The following is a 16,196-nucleotide window of genomic DNA, read 5'->3' on the forward strand; positions in this document are numbered from 1 at the left end:
TTGCACCAGAGCTCTAAGCCTGTGATATTCACCTTCCTTCAAAGAGTAAGATAAATCCATCATGATCGCTTCCTGGTTACTCAGCTGTTGTTCCACCTGAATATTGCCTTCTTTTTCAATGTGTGTAATGCTTAAATATCTGCATATCATTTCTTTTTAAGTCCCCACAATGTTTCTACTTACTATAGAATACAGTCCCTTATTTAAAATAAACCAACCAAACAACCTGACTGCAAATCAAGTTCCTTTCTTTCTGCCAGAGCCTTTAGTTCGCCGTCCAGATACTTGGTCTGAACAGATTCCCTTCTCAGGCAGTCCTCTAATGTATTCCGGAACCCTGATGCCAAGCTCTAATTTTTTTTTTTTAAGTTTCACGTATTCATTTAAAAGGCAGAGTAAGAGACAGAGAGAGAGAGAGAATCTTGCATCTATTGACTGACTTCCCAAATGGCTGTCACCAGGCAAGGTGGTCCAAGCCAAAGCTAGGATCCCAGAACTCCATCCAGTTCAGCTGTGTTGGGTGACAGGGGTCGAAACATGTGAGGTAGCTACTGTTATCCCAGGCATGTGAGCAGAGAGCTGGACCAGACTATAACCGGCTGTCAGGAAATGGCACTGGTATCAATAGTGCAACTCAAAAGCTTGTACCCAGCCCTGTCAAGTTCTAACCTGTTCATTCCCAAACATTCCCTTCATATTCCATTTGCTCACCACCTATTCCCTGATTCTCCCTCCTGAGTATCTCCAAAGCCCTCCCGAGGCGTGCTCTGCTGTAAGTTTCAAATCCATCTACCATGCTTTGTTACAAGGTTCTCAGTTCCTATATTTCCTCTGAATCCATACCACTACCTTAATCACAAATTACTCAATCACAAATCAAAATAAACTACGTAGGTATATTAGCAATAGGCTTTGTAAATAAAGAAGAAATGCAAAACATTAAATGTAAAGTTTGCAAAATATTACAAATACAAATAATCTATCTGCTTTAATTTCAACTTCTACAGTAAAGTCAAGTATCAGATAAACTTACAAATAAAATTCTCAACATCTTAGATCATGAAAGTTGTCACAAAATTAGATTATATTAACCCAGAGTCTCAATGTGTACATATCCTGAGGGTTCTGTCCAAGTAGTTTGGATAGTTCTGAAATGCTGATTTCACCAATCCAAGAATGATGTCACCCTCCCAATGTCCAATGGCTCCATTCACCGAAATTATTTGCTGGGTTTATATGAGGTGGCGGTTCCTCATCCCTGGGTACTGGGATGTGTGGAAAGTCATGAGTGGTTTTCCCCTTTGTCTCTCTCCTCACCCCAGGAACAACAAGAAATGGCAAAAAAAAAAAAAAAAAACTTTGACCATTCCCACCCTGATCAACCATGTAACAATTATTTTTTTTAAATAAATTTTTAAAAATCAGATTGTATTAAAAAGACAGTGATGCTATTAAAAAGAAAACTAAAGAAAAATAAGTTGGAAAACTATTCTTTTTTTCTTTTAAAGATTTATTTATTTGAAAAGCAAAGGTACAGCCACAGAGGGCGAGACACAAAAACAGACAAGCAGTCCATCCCCTGGCTTACTTCTCACAGAGCCAGCATGACGAGCGTAGCCTGGGAGAGACCCTGAAGCAAACAAAATCTTCCCAAACCACCACGAATGCTGAAGGGAGGCCCAAGAACAGTAACAGGGAGATGGATTGAAAATGGAGCAGCTGGGAATCAAAACAATGCCTAAATGGAATGTCAGTGTTGCAGGCAGAAGCTTAACTTGCTATACTACAACAACAGTCCCAGTAATCAATGATTTAACAATGCTTTAAAACTTTGAACTGTGATCTTTGAAATGCTGAGAATGTAAAAACAGTATAGCCATTATGGATAACAGCATGGTAAGTCCATTAAAAATTAAAAATAGTATTACCAAATGATCTAGCAATCTCACTTTCAGATATCCAGGGGGATATGTGCATGTGTGTATATTGTATATAAATCAAACAGGATCACAAACACATATTTACGTACTAAGCTCATTACAGCATTATGTACAAAAAGGCAGAATTGATACTACTGAATTAAAGGGTAAATAAAATGTAGAGTGTGTGTGTTTGTGTATATATGTGTGACATAATACTATGAAGTCTTAAAAAGGAAGAAAATCACATCTACTACAACACGGATGAACCTCAGAGGCATGCTGGCGGGGCTGACGTGATGGCACTAACTGCAATGCCAACTGGCTGTATCAGAGTGTGGGTAGGAGTGCTGACTGCTTCATTTCCTATTCAGCTTCCTATTGATGCAACTGGGAAGATAGCATAAGATAGTCCAGGTGCTTGGGGCCCTGCTATCCATGTTGGAGATCAGGACAGATTTCATGGATCCTAGTTTTGCCTTGGCCCAGACCTGGCTGTTGCAGCTATTTGGAGACTGAACTAGTAATGGAAAATCAATCTCTCACCCCCAATCTATGTCATTCTGCCTTTCAAATAAACATTTTTTAAGGGCACAATGGTAAGTTAAACAAGCCAATCACAAAAGAACAAATATTATATGATTCCACTCACATTAAACACCTACAAGAGTCAAAAGCATAGGAACAAAAGTTATAACGGGTGTAGGCTTTCCCATACGAGAAAGGTCCAGGCATCTTTTACACAACTCACATCAATACAGCCAACTCTACTGAAGTGTGCCCTTCAAAACAGTAAAGATAGTAAATTTAATGTTATATGTCTTTTACTACAAGATAAATTCACAAAAGAAAAATATCTTGAACAGTCTGACTTGCAGCAAGAATAAATTTTACTCATGCTGATTCACAGGCACTGGACCTAACATGCAGAAAAGTAAACTTATTCTGTGCTTACCAGGAATTTATTCATTCATCCAAATGCTCCTAAGAAAATCGATGAAGTATGAAGTACGTGGCAGGCCCTATTCCAGGTGTGTGGGATGTGTCAGTAAGCAAAACAACTATCTCAGGCTTTACATGCTGACTGAGACAGACAGATGACCAATAAACTGAGTAAGTAAATGTGATGGGCTCCTGCTGCGTGGCTTCCAGTGAACACTTGCATTCATACTCTTTTTAATTACTCCCCATGCCTGTGCCAGACCTAACAAACAGAATACAGCATAAGTGATGACATGCCATCACATTTCTAATACTATAAAAGGTGATGACTTTTGTCATGCTCACTCTGGAGCCAGTTACCAATCTATGAACTATTCTGTACACAGCCCTGTAGAGAGGTAAGGAACTAGTGCCCTCCCAACAACAACAGCCAGATCTGAAAACTGGCCCTCAGTTCAATAGTCAACAAAGAACTGGGTGTTGTCAACAACCAGATGAACAAATTTAGATTGAATCCATTTCCAGTCAAGCCTGGAGGTGACTATAGCCCTGGACAGCATCATCAGTATAGCCTGGGATAGACCCTGAAGCAGACAACAGCCAAGACAAAAAATATTTCTCTTCTAGCTCACTGAGTTCTGCAATGATTATTTCACAGTAATATTTATTTGTTATTATGTGGTATGCTTAAGGGGATGCAGGTATGCTGGCGTTGTAGCATATCAGGTTAAGCTGTGCCTTGTGATACAACTGCCCATGTTGAAGCACCAGTCTGATGGAGTGCCAATTGGAATACCAACTGTTCCTCTTTCTATCCAGCTCCCTGCTAATATATCTGGGAAGGCAGCAAATAAAGGCCCAATGTTTGGACAATGTTGGCAAGTGAACCAGTGGACAGTGCATAGGTCTCGGTCTTGGTGTCTCTCTTTTTCTCTCTTTCTCATTGCATGTGTGTGTATCTGACTTTCAAATAAATACATAAATAAGTCTTTAAAATGAAAAAATGAATTACAAAGAGAGGAGCACAGAGAGATAAAGAGATCTCTTCCATCTGGTGGCACACTCCCTAGATGGTCACAGCAGCCAGCACTAGGTGAGTCTAAATGCAGGAGCCAAAAGCTTCATCGAAATCTCCCACTGAGTCGTAAGGGCCCAAACACTTTGGCTATCTTCCACTGTTTTATCCAGGCCATTGGCAAGGAGCTAGGTCAGAGTGGAGCAGCCAAGACATAAACCAATATCTACAGGGAATGTCGATATCGCAAGCAATAGCTTCACCAACTGTGTTACACTTTGCTCATTTAAAAGAATGACTGTGGCTGACCACCTATGGACAATTGAACTAAATACCCTATTTCATTACAGATAAAGTGACTTTTATTCCTACTCTCTAAAAAACTTACCCAATTGTTTTTTTTCCCAGCATAAATTTCCATGTTCTCTCCATACTGTGGCTCTTCCAGTAACGTCTGGTATTCAAACATGAGGCGGGAGCTCTCGCGGAGGCGGCTGCATTGAAACTGATGATACTGTTGCACAAGTTCCTTTACCACCAGTAGGAGACATTCAGGATTTGAAGGATTCCAGGAGGCAAGATTCTGCAAAAATCATACACAAAAGATGAATTCATAGGGAATATTCATTCAAATCTACAATTGTACTCATACATCTATACGAAGAAGAATGATACGAATCTAAGATGAACCGAATAATTGCCATGGACTCAGAGAAGATCTGGGTGATATCTTCTGCCTTCCAAATATCCTTGCAGAAAATTCAAGGAGGAATTCCATCATGAATAAGCAGAAATAAGTGTGAAGCAGTATAGTAACAAAACAAGAAGCATAAATATTCTAGAAGGCCATAATTTTAGCCTAGGAAGATTTAATTTGTTTCTGATTCTTTAATAATTTTGATTTATTTTCATTCTGTACCTAAATTCAGCATTATGTGTGAAAGTAATTCAACTTAGTTCCCCAGACCATCTGCATCTGTATTACCAGATAAAAATAAATGCTCCACAACACTGGAGTCTCACAGAACTACAGCACAGTGATGATGACGAGACCTGAAAAAGGACAGAAAGGAGTAGAGATGAAGAAGGTACGTGCCCATCCATTCACCGAACAAATACTTATCCATGCCTGTTACACACCTGCCACTGTACTAAACAGTGAGGAAAACAACACAAGGCTGTGTTCTCTAACACTCAGATTTGGCAATAAACAGTAAACAAATAAATATATCAGATAATTAATACAGTAAAGAAAAATATAGTGGGCCCCTCCATTTGCAGTTTTATTTTCTGAGGTTTTGTTTTTCCCAAAGTCAACTATCGATAAATGTTAGCAATAAGGAACTGGAAGAACTGGCTGAGACATTTACAAAGGAAACAATCTACAAGGTGGTATCACTAAAATCTGTTGGTGTTTCAAACTGTACAGAAATGAAAGAAGAACATTATAGCACATGATCCTCAATGGAACACAGTGTTAAAGTCACCTGTATGATCACTGAAGTGTTCAGTCTCCATAGCAACACTTCCATGTGGTAAAAAAGAAAGAGATCAGGCCTGGTGTGGTACCCTAGTGCTAAATCCTCACCTTGCATGTACCGGGATCCCATACAGGCACCGGTTCTAATCCAGGCTCTCCAGTTTCCTTCCAGTTTGGCCTGGGAAAGCAGTAGATAATGGCCCAAAGCCTTGGGACCCTGTGCCCGTGTGGGAGACCAGAAGTTCCTGGCTGCTGGGTTTGAATCAGCTCAGCTCTGGCTGTTGTGGCCACCTGGGAGTGAAACAGCAGAGGGAAGATTTTCCTCTCTGTATCTCCTTCTCTCTGTATATCTGCTTTCCAGTAAAAATAAATACTTTTTTTAGAAAAAAAAAAAACAAAGGAAGGAAGGAAGGGCGAAATAGAGAGGGAGAGGAAGAGGGAGAAAGAGAGGGAGGGGGGGGAAGAGAGGGAGAGGGGGAGGGGGAGGGGAGAGGGGGAGGGGAGAGGGGAGAGGGGGAGGGGAGAGGGGAGAGGGGGAGGGGGAGGGGAGAGGGGGAGGGGGAGGGGAGAGGGGGAGGGGGAGGGGAGAGGGGGAGGGGAGAGGGGGAGGGAGGGGGGAGGGGAGAGGGGGAGGGGGAGGGGGAGGGGAGAGGGGGAGGGAAGGGAAGAAAAAAGAAAAAAGAAAAGAGAGATAGACAAAGACCAAAACCTCTGGATGCAGTGTTCCTCTAAAAGGTTTCAGCAAAGGAAAATTTTCGACTGTCAAGGCTGGTGAAACAATGGTGAAACAACACGATCTGTTCCTGACATGAAATCACTGATACCATTATGGCGCATGGTACAGTATCAACGCCAGCTGAACCATCCTCCTGCCCACACAGCTCACAAGGACTAAATGACAATGGAGAAAACATTAAGTCCTCCTGCTTGACAGGAATAATTTTTCTTCAGGGAAGTTCACAGAAAGGGAAGATTTCAGCATCATCTAACAATGAATGAAACAAGTTCCTTGATAGAAAAACAATCTGATAGGAAGCATACAAAGTCCTCCCTGGAAAAATCTTACCACAACAACCTAAAATTCCTTTTGAGCTCCTCAAGAACACATTCAAAGTATCAACAGGATATAAACAGAACCTTAAAAAAATCATTACATAGTTTGTAATGCATTTCCTTTAGATATCATCATTAAACACTTAAAAATAGGAAGACAGACAATACTCCTTTTCTTGGTCAAGTATTCCTTTCCAGTCCTGTGTCAGTGTTGGGACAAAAAGAAAAAACTTTTAGTTGCATCAATTTTTCACTTTTACTATTTCTCTTCAGCTGCTTGGTAAGCTACAAGCTTATATCTACACATTAAAAAATAAATTATGAAAATATGTAAGCTGGCAAACATCGTTTACCAATTTGAATTGATTTCAAGTGATTCAGCCTAATTGTTATACGCATAGTAAAGTGTGCCAACCAGCCTCTTTCTATTAGAACACGATCTCTCAATACATGGCAATGTATTTGACTTTCGTGGTTGGTCAAGGCACACTTAACTGGGAAACGTCCCCATCAAGGGAGGTTAGGATACACTATGCCAAACAAAGATCTTCCAGTACTACAACATGACCATTTCCAGTCATCAGGTAGTGGGTACTTTGAGTCAATTTACTTAGAAAGGGGAAGAACCGAAAATATATAAGGTTTGAAACAGGTTACTTCCTAAAAAAGGACTTATTTTTAAAATCTATGTGAATAATACAGGATATTTGAACTTCCACTCTCTGGAGTAGGATATACAGGAAAACATCCAAAGCTACTTCACAGAAAGAAGATGGGAAGATGACAAATTAGTAAGCTTTTCAAAAAAGAAAAAAACAAGTGTACCTTTCTACTCAGAGTTCTTATTCTACTTAACTTGGTAAGTGTAGGGAGAGAAAAATCTAAAATTACGATGGCCCCAAAGTGTGGTCATAGGTCCAATAATACACTAACTAACAGAATAGAAATGGGATTCCAAACATGAGGAATTTAAAACCACATATTAAGAAACAACAATAAAATACAAAGAAAACAGTCAGAAGAAAAAGAATGTACTGTTTTACATTTTAAAATATAATTTATTCTCACTAAAACACTGAAAATAGTTTAGGCAAGACTTTATGCCGATTCTTTTAAAGAACTAACTATATCAAGAAGTTAACTAACTGTTGATAATCAAGTATGAATAAAAACTAAACATTGTAGAATGTCAATTTGCCAATTTTCTCACTTTAATTCAGTAAATACAAGTTTTCAACCACAGAATTGGAACCTGCCTCTCTGAAGTCATAATTAACCCATGCACAATGGAAATCCAGAATTCCTTACTTTGCTCCCCCTATCCCAGGCTGCTGGGTGTGACAGACACTTGTAGCTCACGAACCCCTTAATCTCCCCACATCATTCTCTCATAAATATATTCACCATGTACCCCATATTCACAAATGAATGGCCTCACAGATTTGAACAAGTCCAACTTATCCTCAGATCCATCCTCATGGTAGTTTTCTTACGTTAGAAAGTAAGGGAGAGGAGCATCCCAGCTCAACAAACTGATTGGGCTCCTGCCATTGCTGGGGAGGTCCATGTTCAGTTCTTGGCTCTCTCGGCCATGGTCAAGCACCAATTTTTCCAGTTGTTTGGGGAATGAATCAGCTGATGGGAACTCATTATTTTCTATCTTTGTCAATCGAATAATTTTTTGGAAGTAGGAGATAACGTTTTCAGAATTTAACTCTCAATTTGGGTTTAACTTACTCAAAATCAGTTTTTAGTCACATTTAAGAAAACTTAGCCATACACCAGAAAACCAATAAGTGGATAAAGTAGGAAAAAAATTAAGTAAGTTCAAGTTTTGGGGGCAATCAATAATTCTCAAACTGAGGAAGCAACTGAGACCTGAAACCACAATGCCTAATAATGACATGGGGGAAATCATCTAGGCGAAAACCTAAATAAGATTACAATAAAATTTTTAACCAATAATGAAATAGTCAAAAAATGAAAATTATATGAATTCTCTTACCACAAACTTCTGCCCATCTGCCTAGCACATCAATAAAATAAAACCAAACTAACAATGTGAAAGCATATAACTTTATTAGTAATCAAGGAGATACAATTTTCTTTCTTTCAAAAAACTAATTTTTCAATAAAAATATATGCAAATGGCAAGAGGATTTTTTTTCCAAATCGTTTAAAAGAGGACACAAACAATGCTGGCAAGTCTCCTCCCAAACAAAATTCCAAAGTCTCTCCCATAGCAGGCTATTCCTGCTCAGAGAGAGCTACAGACAACACCAATGTCGACCCTTCTTGGAAATTACTACAGGTTACTGCCTTAGGCCCATGTGCTTCCGCTCCACTCTTTGAAGCTCCACACCCTGTCCCTGCGGTCCATCTGGGCTCCCTTGAATCAGTGTCTGACATTTAACTCATGAGCCTGACCTCACTCCAAGACAGAACTTCAGTTCCACAGTGTTTCCTGTGCCAGCGAGACTCACTGATTTGGCTTGCCTCTCACATTTGGGGCAAAAACAATGAAAAACAAAGTTTCCAGCTTAAATCGGTGATTCTTTAGTTCAGTAAATTGCAAGTATTAGTGAATATTCAGTTTAACAGACATTTGTACCCATTATAAATTGATACAGTTAGACATGCAAAGAATCTCAAAAATCTTCTTTTTTAAGGCTTCTAGAATTCCTATTTCTGAGAACATAGCTAATAAAAACTAGAAAGGAGGGAAAACTTTGCAGACAAAAGTGTACACTAAGTCCTTTATAGTATCATGGAGCTGTAAATATCTAAAAGCCAGATAATAACATTTTAAAGACTATGAAAATAATTCAAAGGAATAATGCATAAGCAGTATGTAACAGAATACTTTCATTAAAATATTAAAGGAAAGCAACATAAATACACATATACATTATGACACATTACCTCAATCCCTTGGAAACCTCAAGAGGAGAAAAAAATTATACATGGAAAAATTACTGAAACAAATGCTAATAATTGATGCCAATTGTTGAAAGCTATTTAGAAGAATTTTCTCCTTCATCCTATGCTTCCATAATTTCCAAATTTTCTGCATTTATATTACATATATGTGTGTAATATAAATGGATATATAAAACACATGTGCCTACCTTTCTGATAGACAAATGTAATTTTTAAAATACAACAGTTTTCTTCACATATTTCATTTTTTTAATCTCAAAGCTTTAAAAATTTCATTTGTCCTTTATTCATTTCATAAGGTCAGACTTCAATTGTCTCTTCTAACCAGATATTTTTAAAAAAAGGTTCTATAACCTCTGGAGAACAAATCTTGAATCATTTAACTTTAAATACATATGCTTCAAATAGCCTTGCTCGTGCTATTTTATAAATTCTTTTTTTTTTTTTAAAGATTTATTCATTTTATTACAGCCAGATATACACAGAGGAGGAGAGACAGAGAGGAAGATCTTCCGTCCGATGATTCACTCCCCAAGTGAGCCGCAACGGGCCGATGCGCGCCGATCCGATGCCGGGAACCTGGAACCTTTTCCGGGTCTCCCACGCGGGTGCAGGGTCCCAAAGCATTGGGCCGTCCTCGACTGCTTTCCCAGGCCACAAGCAGGGAGCTGGATGGGAAGTGGAGCTGCCGGGATTAGAACCGGCGCCCATATGGGATCGCGGGGCTTTCAAGGCGAGGACTTTAGCCGCTAGACCACGCCGCCGGGCCCCTATTTTATAAATTCTAATCCTCACAGAAAATTTCCCTACAAGCTATTGCAATAGATTAGAATGCAGTGGTCATAGTTGTAGTAATTTCTTATACCTCCCTCATCTAAAATGCTTTTGTGTTATGCTCATATAAATGGGACATCTTAAGAAATGACCAATGACAATTTACATTTCCAACAGAACTATAACTGAGCAAGTATGAACAAACATTACTTCATTCAGAGATATCAAGACATAACGAAAAATAAATGTGCTATTTCTCTGATAATAATACTAAGCATTATCAGCAAAAAAAAGAAACAGTATGTATTGATCTTCTGTCATCTAAATACATAATTTAACAGGATTATTTTAAACATGGTTTACATACTTCTTTCAACTATAGCAACTTCCTAGTTTGTTAAAACAGAATTATTATACTGGGCCCGGTGCGATAGAAGTTAAAGTCCTCGCCTTGCATGTGCCGCAGGATCCCATATGGGTGCCAGTTTTAATCCTGGCAGCCCCACTTCCCATGCAGCTCCCTGCTTGTGGCCTGAGAAAGCAGTTAAGGACAGCCCAAAGCTTTGGGACCCTGCACCCGATTGGGAGACCTGGAAGAGCTCCTGGCTCCTGGATCCTGGCTCCTGGCTTCGGACTGTCTCAGCTCCAGCCACTGCGGCCGCTTGGAGGGTGAACCATGGGATGGAAGATCTTCCTCTCTGTCTCTCCTCCTCTCTGTATATCTGCCTTTCCAATAAAAATAAATCTTAAAAAAAAAAAAACAGAATTATTATAACATGAGTTTGGGCCTGGGAGAATGCGAAGCTAGCTAACATTAGGACTGCACAGAACAAATCTACCTCTCTTCCATGTAACTACCATCCAAATATTTAAACTCCAGTGCCTAATAAGTGACTGTGCATGCACACAAACATACACACACCTAGCATGGCACCCTCATCCCTTCCAGTTAGTTTTACCTTGCAGTTAATGTTGTGAGGTTTTTCTTTTTGACAGGATTCAACTGTTACCAAAATGGAGTAGACACAATGGAGACAGAACACTTTGTACTCTTATAGGACACTGACAGAAATAAATATTGGTAAGGCTAAAGAAAAAAGAGGGGATTTGCTTCCTCCATGATTTTATTTTGAAATATTCTACTAATTCTCTTTAAATCTGTAAGCAGAATCTACTCAGTCTAAAGTTTGAGATTGTTGCAATGATATTTGAAGTTTTTGTTCATTACACTCATAAGACTTACTGAATTCTGTGAACCACAAAAGTTAGTTAGAAAGAAATGCAAATCAGTGATATCCAAATAAATAGTTAACTAGACATCAATACAATTTGGCAGGGGCGGTGGTACTGTGCAACAGTGAGTTAAGCCAATGCCTGTAGTGCCAGCACTCCATTTAAACACTGGTTCAAGTTCTGGCTCCTCCACTTCCCATCCAGCTCCCTGAAAAGGGATCTGGAAAGGCAGCAGAACATGAACCAAGTGTTTGGACCCCCACAGCCACATGGGAGATCTGGAAGAAGCTCTAGACCCCTGGCTTTGCCTGGTACACTCCTGGCAGTTGTGACCATTTGAGGAGTAAATCTGCACATGGAGTAATGTCTTTGCCTTTCAAATAAATAAATAAATCTTAAAAAATAATCACTTCTGAAACTGTAATGGGCTACTGAATGTATTTCTAGAAAGATAAGTCAAGATCTCTCTCACCTACTAAGGAACTGCATCTGGCAAACAAACAATATGGTTTATGATCTATGTTCAGAGACTACAGCTGCAGCCAGGATTAGGGAGAGCTGAAGGCACATTAGACCTCCTGAACTCTGCTCCAGCCAGTCCATTTCTGCTGTCCTGGTACTTTCTGGTATGGTTTGGTTGTTTTACCTAAGATGCTACATGGGGAGAATAAAAAATGCTAGGAAAAATAATCAAATCTAACACATGGCCAATATTTCAATGAAATTTTGTGACCCTCCTACCCTTCCTGGTTATGACATTCTCTTCTCAGTATTCCAAGTCGCACTAAGAGGAACTGGGAATCACCAAATGGGGAACAGGATCTCCAAGGTGTTGACACACAGATCTTGAACAGAATAAAAGGAATATCTCTCCTAAAATCATAAGTAAATAAGCAAAGTGGAGTTGGCATCTGCTCATGGTGTCTGGCCCCAGCCATGGAAGCTTATGAAGACTATGTTTCTGCCCTTGGTTTACCTAGAACTCTCCAAGGTTCTGATTAGACTCTCAACCAACAACCAACCTGGTTGCTTGTTTGTGTTTTATGGGGATAGGGAGGGAAAGCGGAGTGGTGATGGGGACAGTCTTTGTCCGAGGCTACGTGTAAAATGATTTTTGTTTGAAAACTCACATGTAGGATAATATCCATCTGTCTATTTATTACCTTAAAATTACCTGGAAATCAGCAACTCTGGGTCAATGCTGTGGCACAGCAAATTAAACTGTTCCCTGTGATACACGCGTCCCATTTGTGTGTTGAGTCCCAGCTGCTCTACTTCCTATCCTGTTCCCTATTAATTCACCTGGGAAAGCAGCAGAAGCTGGCCTGGGTGTTTAGGCCTAAGCATCCATGTGAAACAACAAAATGAAGCTCTAAGCGCCTGGATTCTGCCTGTTCCAGCCCCCGCTGCAGAGTAAACCAGTGGATGAAAGATCTCCCTCTGTCTCTGTCTCACTTTGAGAATTACTCCTCTCATGTAACTCTGCCTTTCAAATAAATAAATCTCTTAAAACAGTACTCACTTTGGCAGCACATATACTAAAATTGGAACGATACTGAGAACATTAGCATGGCCCCTGCGCAAGAATGACATGCAGATTCATGGAGCGTTCCATACTTATACACCCTAGCTGGGTTGGGTTTTCCACTGAGGAGCGTGGGGGGGAGGGCAGGGAGACCAGACCAGGCAGGGTTACAACACCTGTGGGCCTCATGCAAGCCAGATCAGGGAAGAGCCAGGCTTGGTTGGCTGTCCCTACTGGTGCAAACATAAAGCAGAATGGTTGAGGGTGGTTGGGCTTTGTCACAGCATCAGATAGCAGATGCTGGCACTGGTGGCTAATTCGTCAACTTAAACTACATAACCATCCAGAAAGAGAACGATCCAAGAGTGGGAGTGGCCTAGGAGAGAAATAGTGGGCTCCTCCCTCTTGGGTTACCATTCCCACTGGAGAGCATGAAGACCAGGACTGGGGAAGAGGTGGCTAGACAGAAAGGCACACATCAGCATGTGTGTGGGCTGGATAGTGGAGCTGGTTGGGTTGAACTAGGCTTCAATGCCCACTGACATGTATGTGAGCTGAATGGAATGTGGGACAGACTGGACTAGTCTGCTGCACATACTGGCAAGCACGGGAACCAGGGCAGGGAGCGGGCCTGGTGGAGGTTATTGTGAGTCACTCCGACTAGGCTGCAGTTCCCACTGGTTTATGTGAGGGCCATGTATGTTGGGCAGAATCAGGCTGGACTGCAACACCCATTGGTTCCAGTGGAAGACAGGGCTAGAAATAGAACCAACCCATCAATTGTGACCACCAGCTGATTGGGGCGACAGACCGTGCCGGGCCCTGTACTGGCAAGTACACACAAGAATCGGGTCTGGGATCACCTCAGACAAAGTTTGTTTGGGGATCTCCCCAAACAAACTGCCGAACTCAGAACCCCAACCATGAAGAGAAGTGCAGGTTCCATGGTCTGCCATGGAGTGCAAATGCCAGAGCCAAGCCTCCTCAGAGGCTCAGATGGAGCAGTGGACAGCACATCAGTGAAAAACTGGGTAAACGGAGACTCTAAGGTGGACTATGTCAATCAGTGGATTCTGCAGGGACTTCATTGTGCTTAGAATGGCGAGATTGGCAGCAATTCATAACTGATGAACCATCAAAACCACTTGAGCAAGACCCTCGGAGCATGCCCCACATCAGGGACCTGGAATGCGTGGGAGGCTGGGTGGGGCTTCTCCCTTTATCTCCCCATTTACCCTAGATACAGAAAAAGAACAGAATAACAAGAGAAATAATAGTCTTACCTACTTAAAAAAGAAAGAGAAGAGAAAAACAATTAAAGTGGGACCAAGGAAAAGGGAGAGAAAATAAGGATGAAGAATATCGAATAAAGGAGGGAGTCAGAAGTGAAATTACATGAGAGGTAGGGGAGTGGGAGAAGGAGAGGAGAGCAAGAGCAAGAGGCTGACTACAGGGAAAGTGAAGAGGAGAAAGCGAGAGAGAGAGAGGAAAGCAGGAAACAGCGAGCAAAACCAAAAAAAATTAATAATGTTTTTTGGCTATTAGTGGTAATGAGTCCTGTCATTATCAATACAAAACATATAGTTACATACTCTCAAGAAAAACCAAGCCTTTGAACAAACTATACAAATACCTTAGTAGCTTTAAAAAAAAAAATCATGTTCCCACATTGTTTTGTGATAGCATTGACAAGACTCAGAGAAAAACAAAACAAGGAATTTCTCTAAGTCTGAACTCTGAACTTTTCCAAATGCCATTTGGTAGGAAGGCTCATGCAACTACAAAGAAGGCAAAATTTCCAAATAATAGAGAAAGTCTGGGGGGATTTTCATATACCTACCAAGAGATGACCTACTGGGACACCACACTAAAATTGCTCTATCACACCAATTTTGTGCTCGGGTATCCGAATCCCAGAACTGCACACACACACACATTTACTTGTTTGGCTTTCTCCATAGGCAAACATGCCTTAATCCTAAAATGTGCAAAGACACCCCAAAATTATACTTGCAGCTCCATTCAGAAGATCTGAAGACCTATAGTGCTCCTTCTTGCCATCAGCAGGCAGTCTGCCAACTACCTTTCAACCTTTCAGCTGTGCCTGAAGAAGGTGAACAGGACCAGCCTCCCTCTGTGCTGAAACTGCATTTCAAATGGGTTTCAAGGATCACTCAGCACATTCTAAATTGGGTTTTTTTTCTTTAACATTGGAGATAAATAGGAAGAAACAAGAGCGGGGGAGATGAAAGAAAATCTCAAACCCCATCTCCTTGTGTATTAGCGCGGAAAGGGGGAAAAAAACAAAATAAAACAAACAAAAAAGAGAAGAGAAATGCTCACAAAAGGAATGGCAATGAAAAGAAAGAACGGTCTTCTAAAGCGAAGAATCTTACCTTTCTCCTCAACATTGCAAATACTTAGGGAACAAAAACAACACCTTTGCCCTAAAGTGTGTGTGTGTGTGTGTGTGTGTGTGTGTGTATATATATATATATATATGTATATGTATGAGACTAAAGCTAGAAACACTGAAATCTTTGGATTTAACCACCTTGGGAAATATCAAACTGAATAACAACTAACTGTCCCTATTTCTTGCATAAAATAACTATTATCTGAAACCATAAAACTTTTAGGTGATACCTTTTAAACACAAAACCAAATCTGTCTGGGTCAAACATGCTTAGGTCCTATGACCACTTTTTCCAAAAATGCCTAAACAAATACCAGGTTCAGTGCAGAACAAAATGCACACTAAATGTACACTAAAATTTAACTAATGATCCCTAAACCTTAAAAACTCCTTTGTGGCCCCAGACTGACTGTGGCCCTAATACAGATGTTGCTGCTTTTCTAAGCCCCCCATGTCACACACCTTCTCCATTAGTGCTACTCATACCATGAATGGCAACACTGCAACAGCAGAAAGGAAATCAGCAAATATGATTTCTAACTTAATTCAAATTGTTTTCCCTGGGGATGTATTTAAATTTTCCAGGTTGCTCGAATATCATCCAGGGATGTGATTCTGAAGGAGACAGCTTGTTACTGTTTTTCCTGGCTGTACTACAAGAAACAACACTGTGAGCTTATTTTAAGTTAATGTGTGCTTCTGTGTTTCTTTACAAAAAAATTAACTGCAATCATTTAGCTAAAGCAAACACTTTGTTAGCAGTTCACTCATTAGAAAATGTCTTCAGGGGACTTTCAGCCTTAGAAAGTCCAGAATCTCAATTCTGTCTATATATTGCAAACTTGGAGCAAACTCTGTAAACCAGAGATGGATCATTCAAGCTGACAGGTCTTCCGCTG

General features: G+C 40.4%; 1 protein-coding gene and 1 non-coding gene across 2 annotated transcripts in view; one reads left to right on the forward strand and one right to left on the reverse strand.

The window, feature by feature from the left end:
- Positions 1-16,196, reverse strand: part of BABAM2 (BRISC and BRCA1 A complex member 2) — a 436,262-nt gene that overhangs the window by 293,831 nt on the left and 126,235 nt on the right. Inside the window, exon 5 of the mRNA XM_004582697.2 lies at positions 4,265-4,459. Coding sequence (XP_004582754.1) covers positions 4,265-4,459 — 195 coding nt within the window. The remainder of the gene's footprint in view (positions 1-4,264; positions 4,460-16,196) is intronic.
- Positions 12,871-12,977, forward strand: LOC118760710 (U6 spliceosomal RNA). Its single transcript, XR_004996943.1, has one exon. It is a non-coding gene; the product is annotated as a U6 spliceosomal RNA (small nuclear RNA).

Source organism: Ochotona princeps, chromosome 8 (assembly GCF_030435755.1).
Source record: "Ochotona princeps isolate mOchPri1 chromosome 8, mOchPri1.hap1, whole genome shotgun sequence".
Classification (NCBI taxonomy): Eukaryota; Metazoa; Chordata; class Mammalia; order Lagomorpha; family Ochotonidae; genus Ochotona; species Ochotona princeps.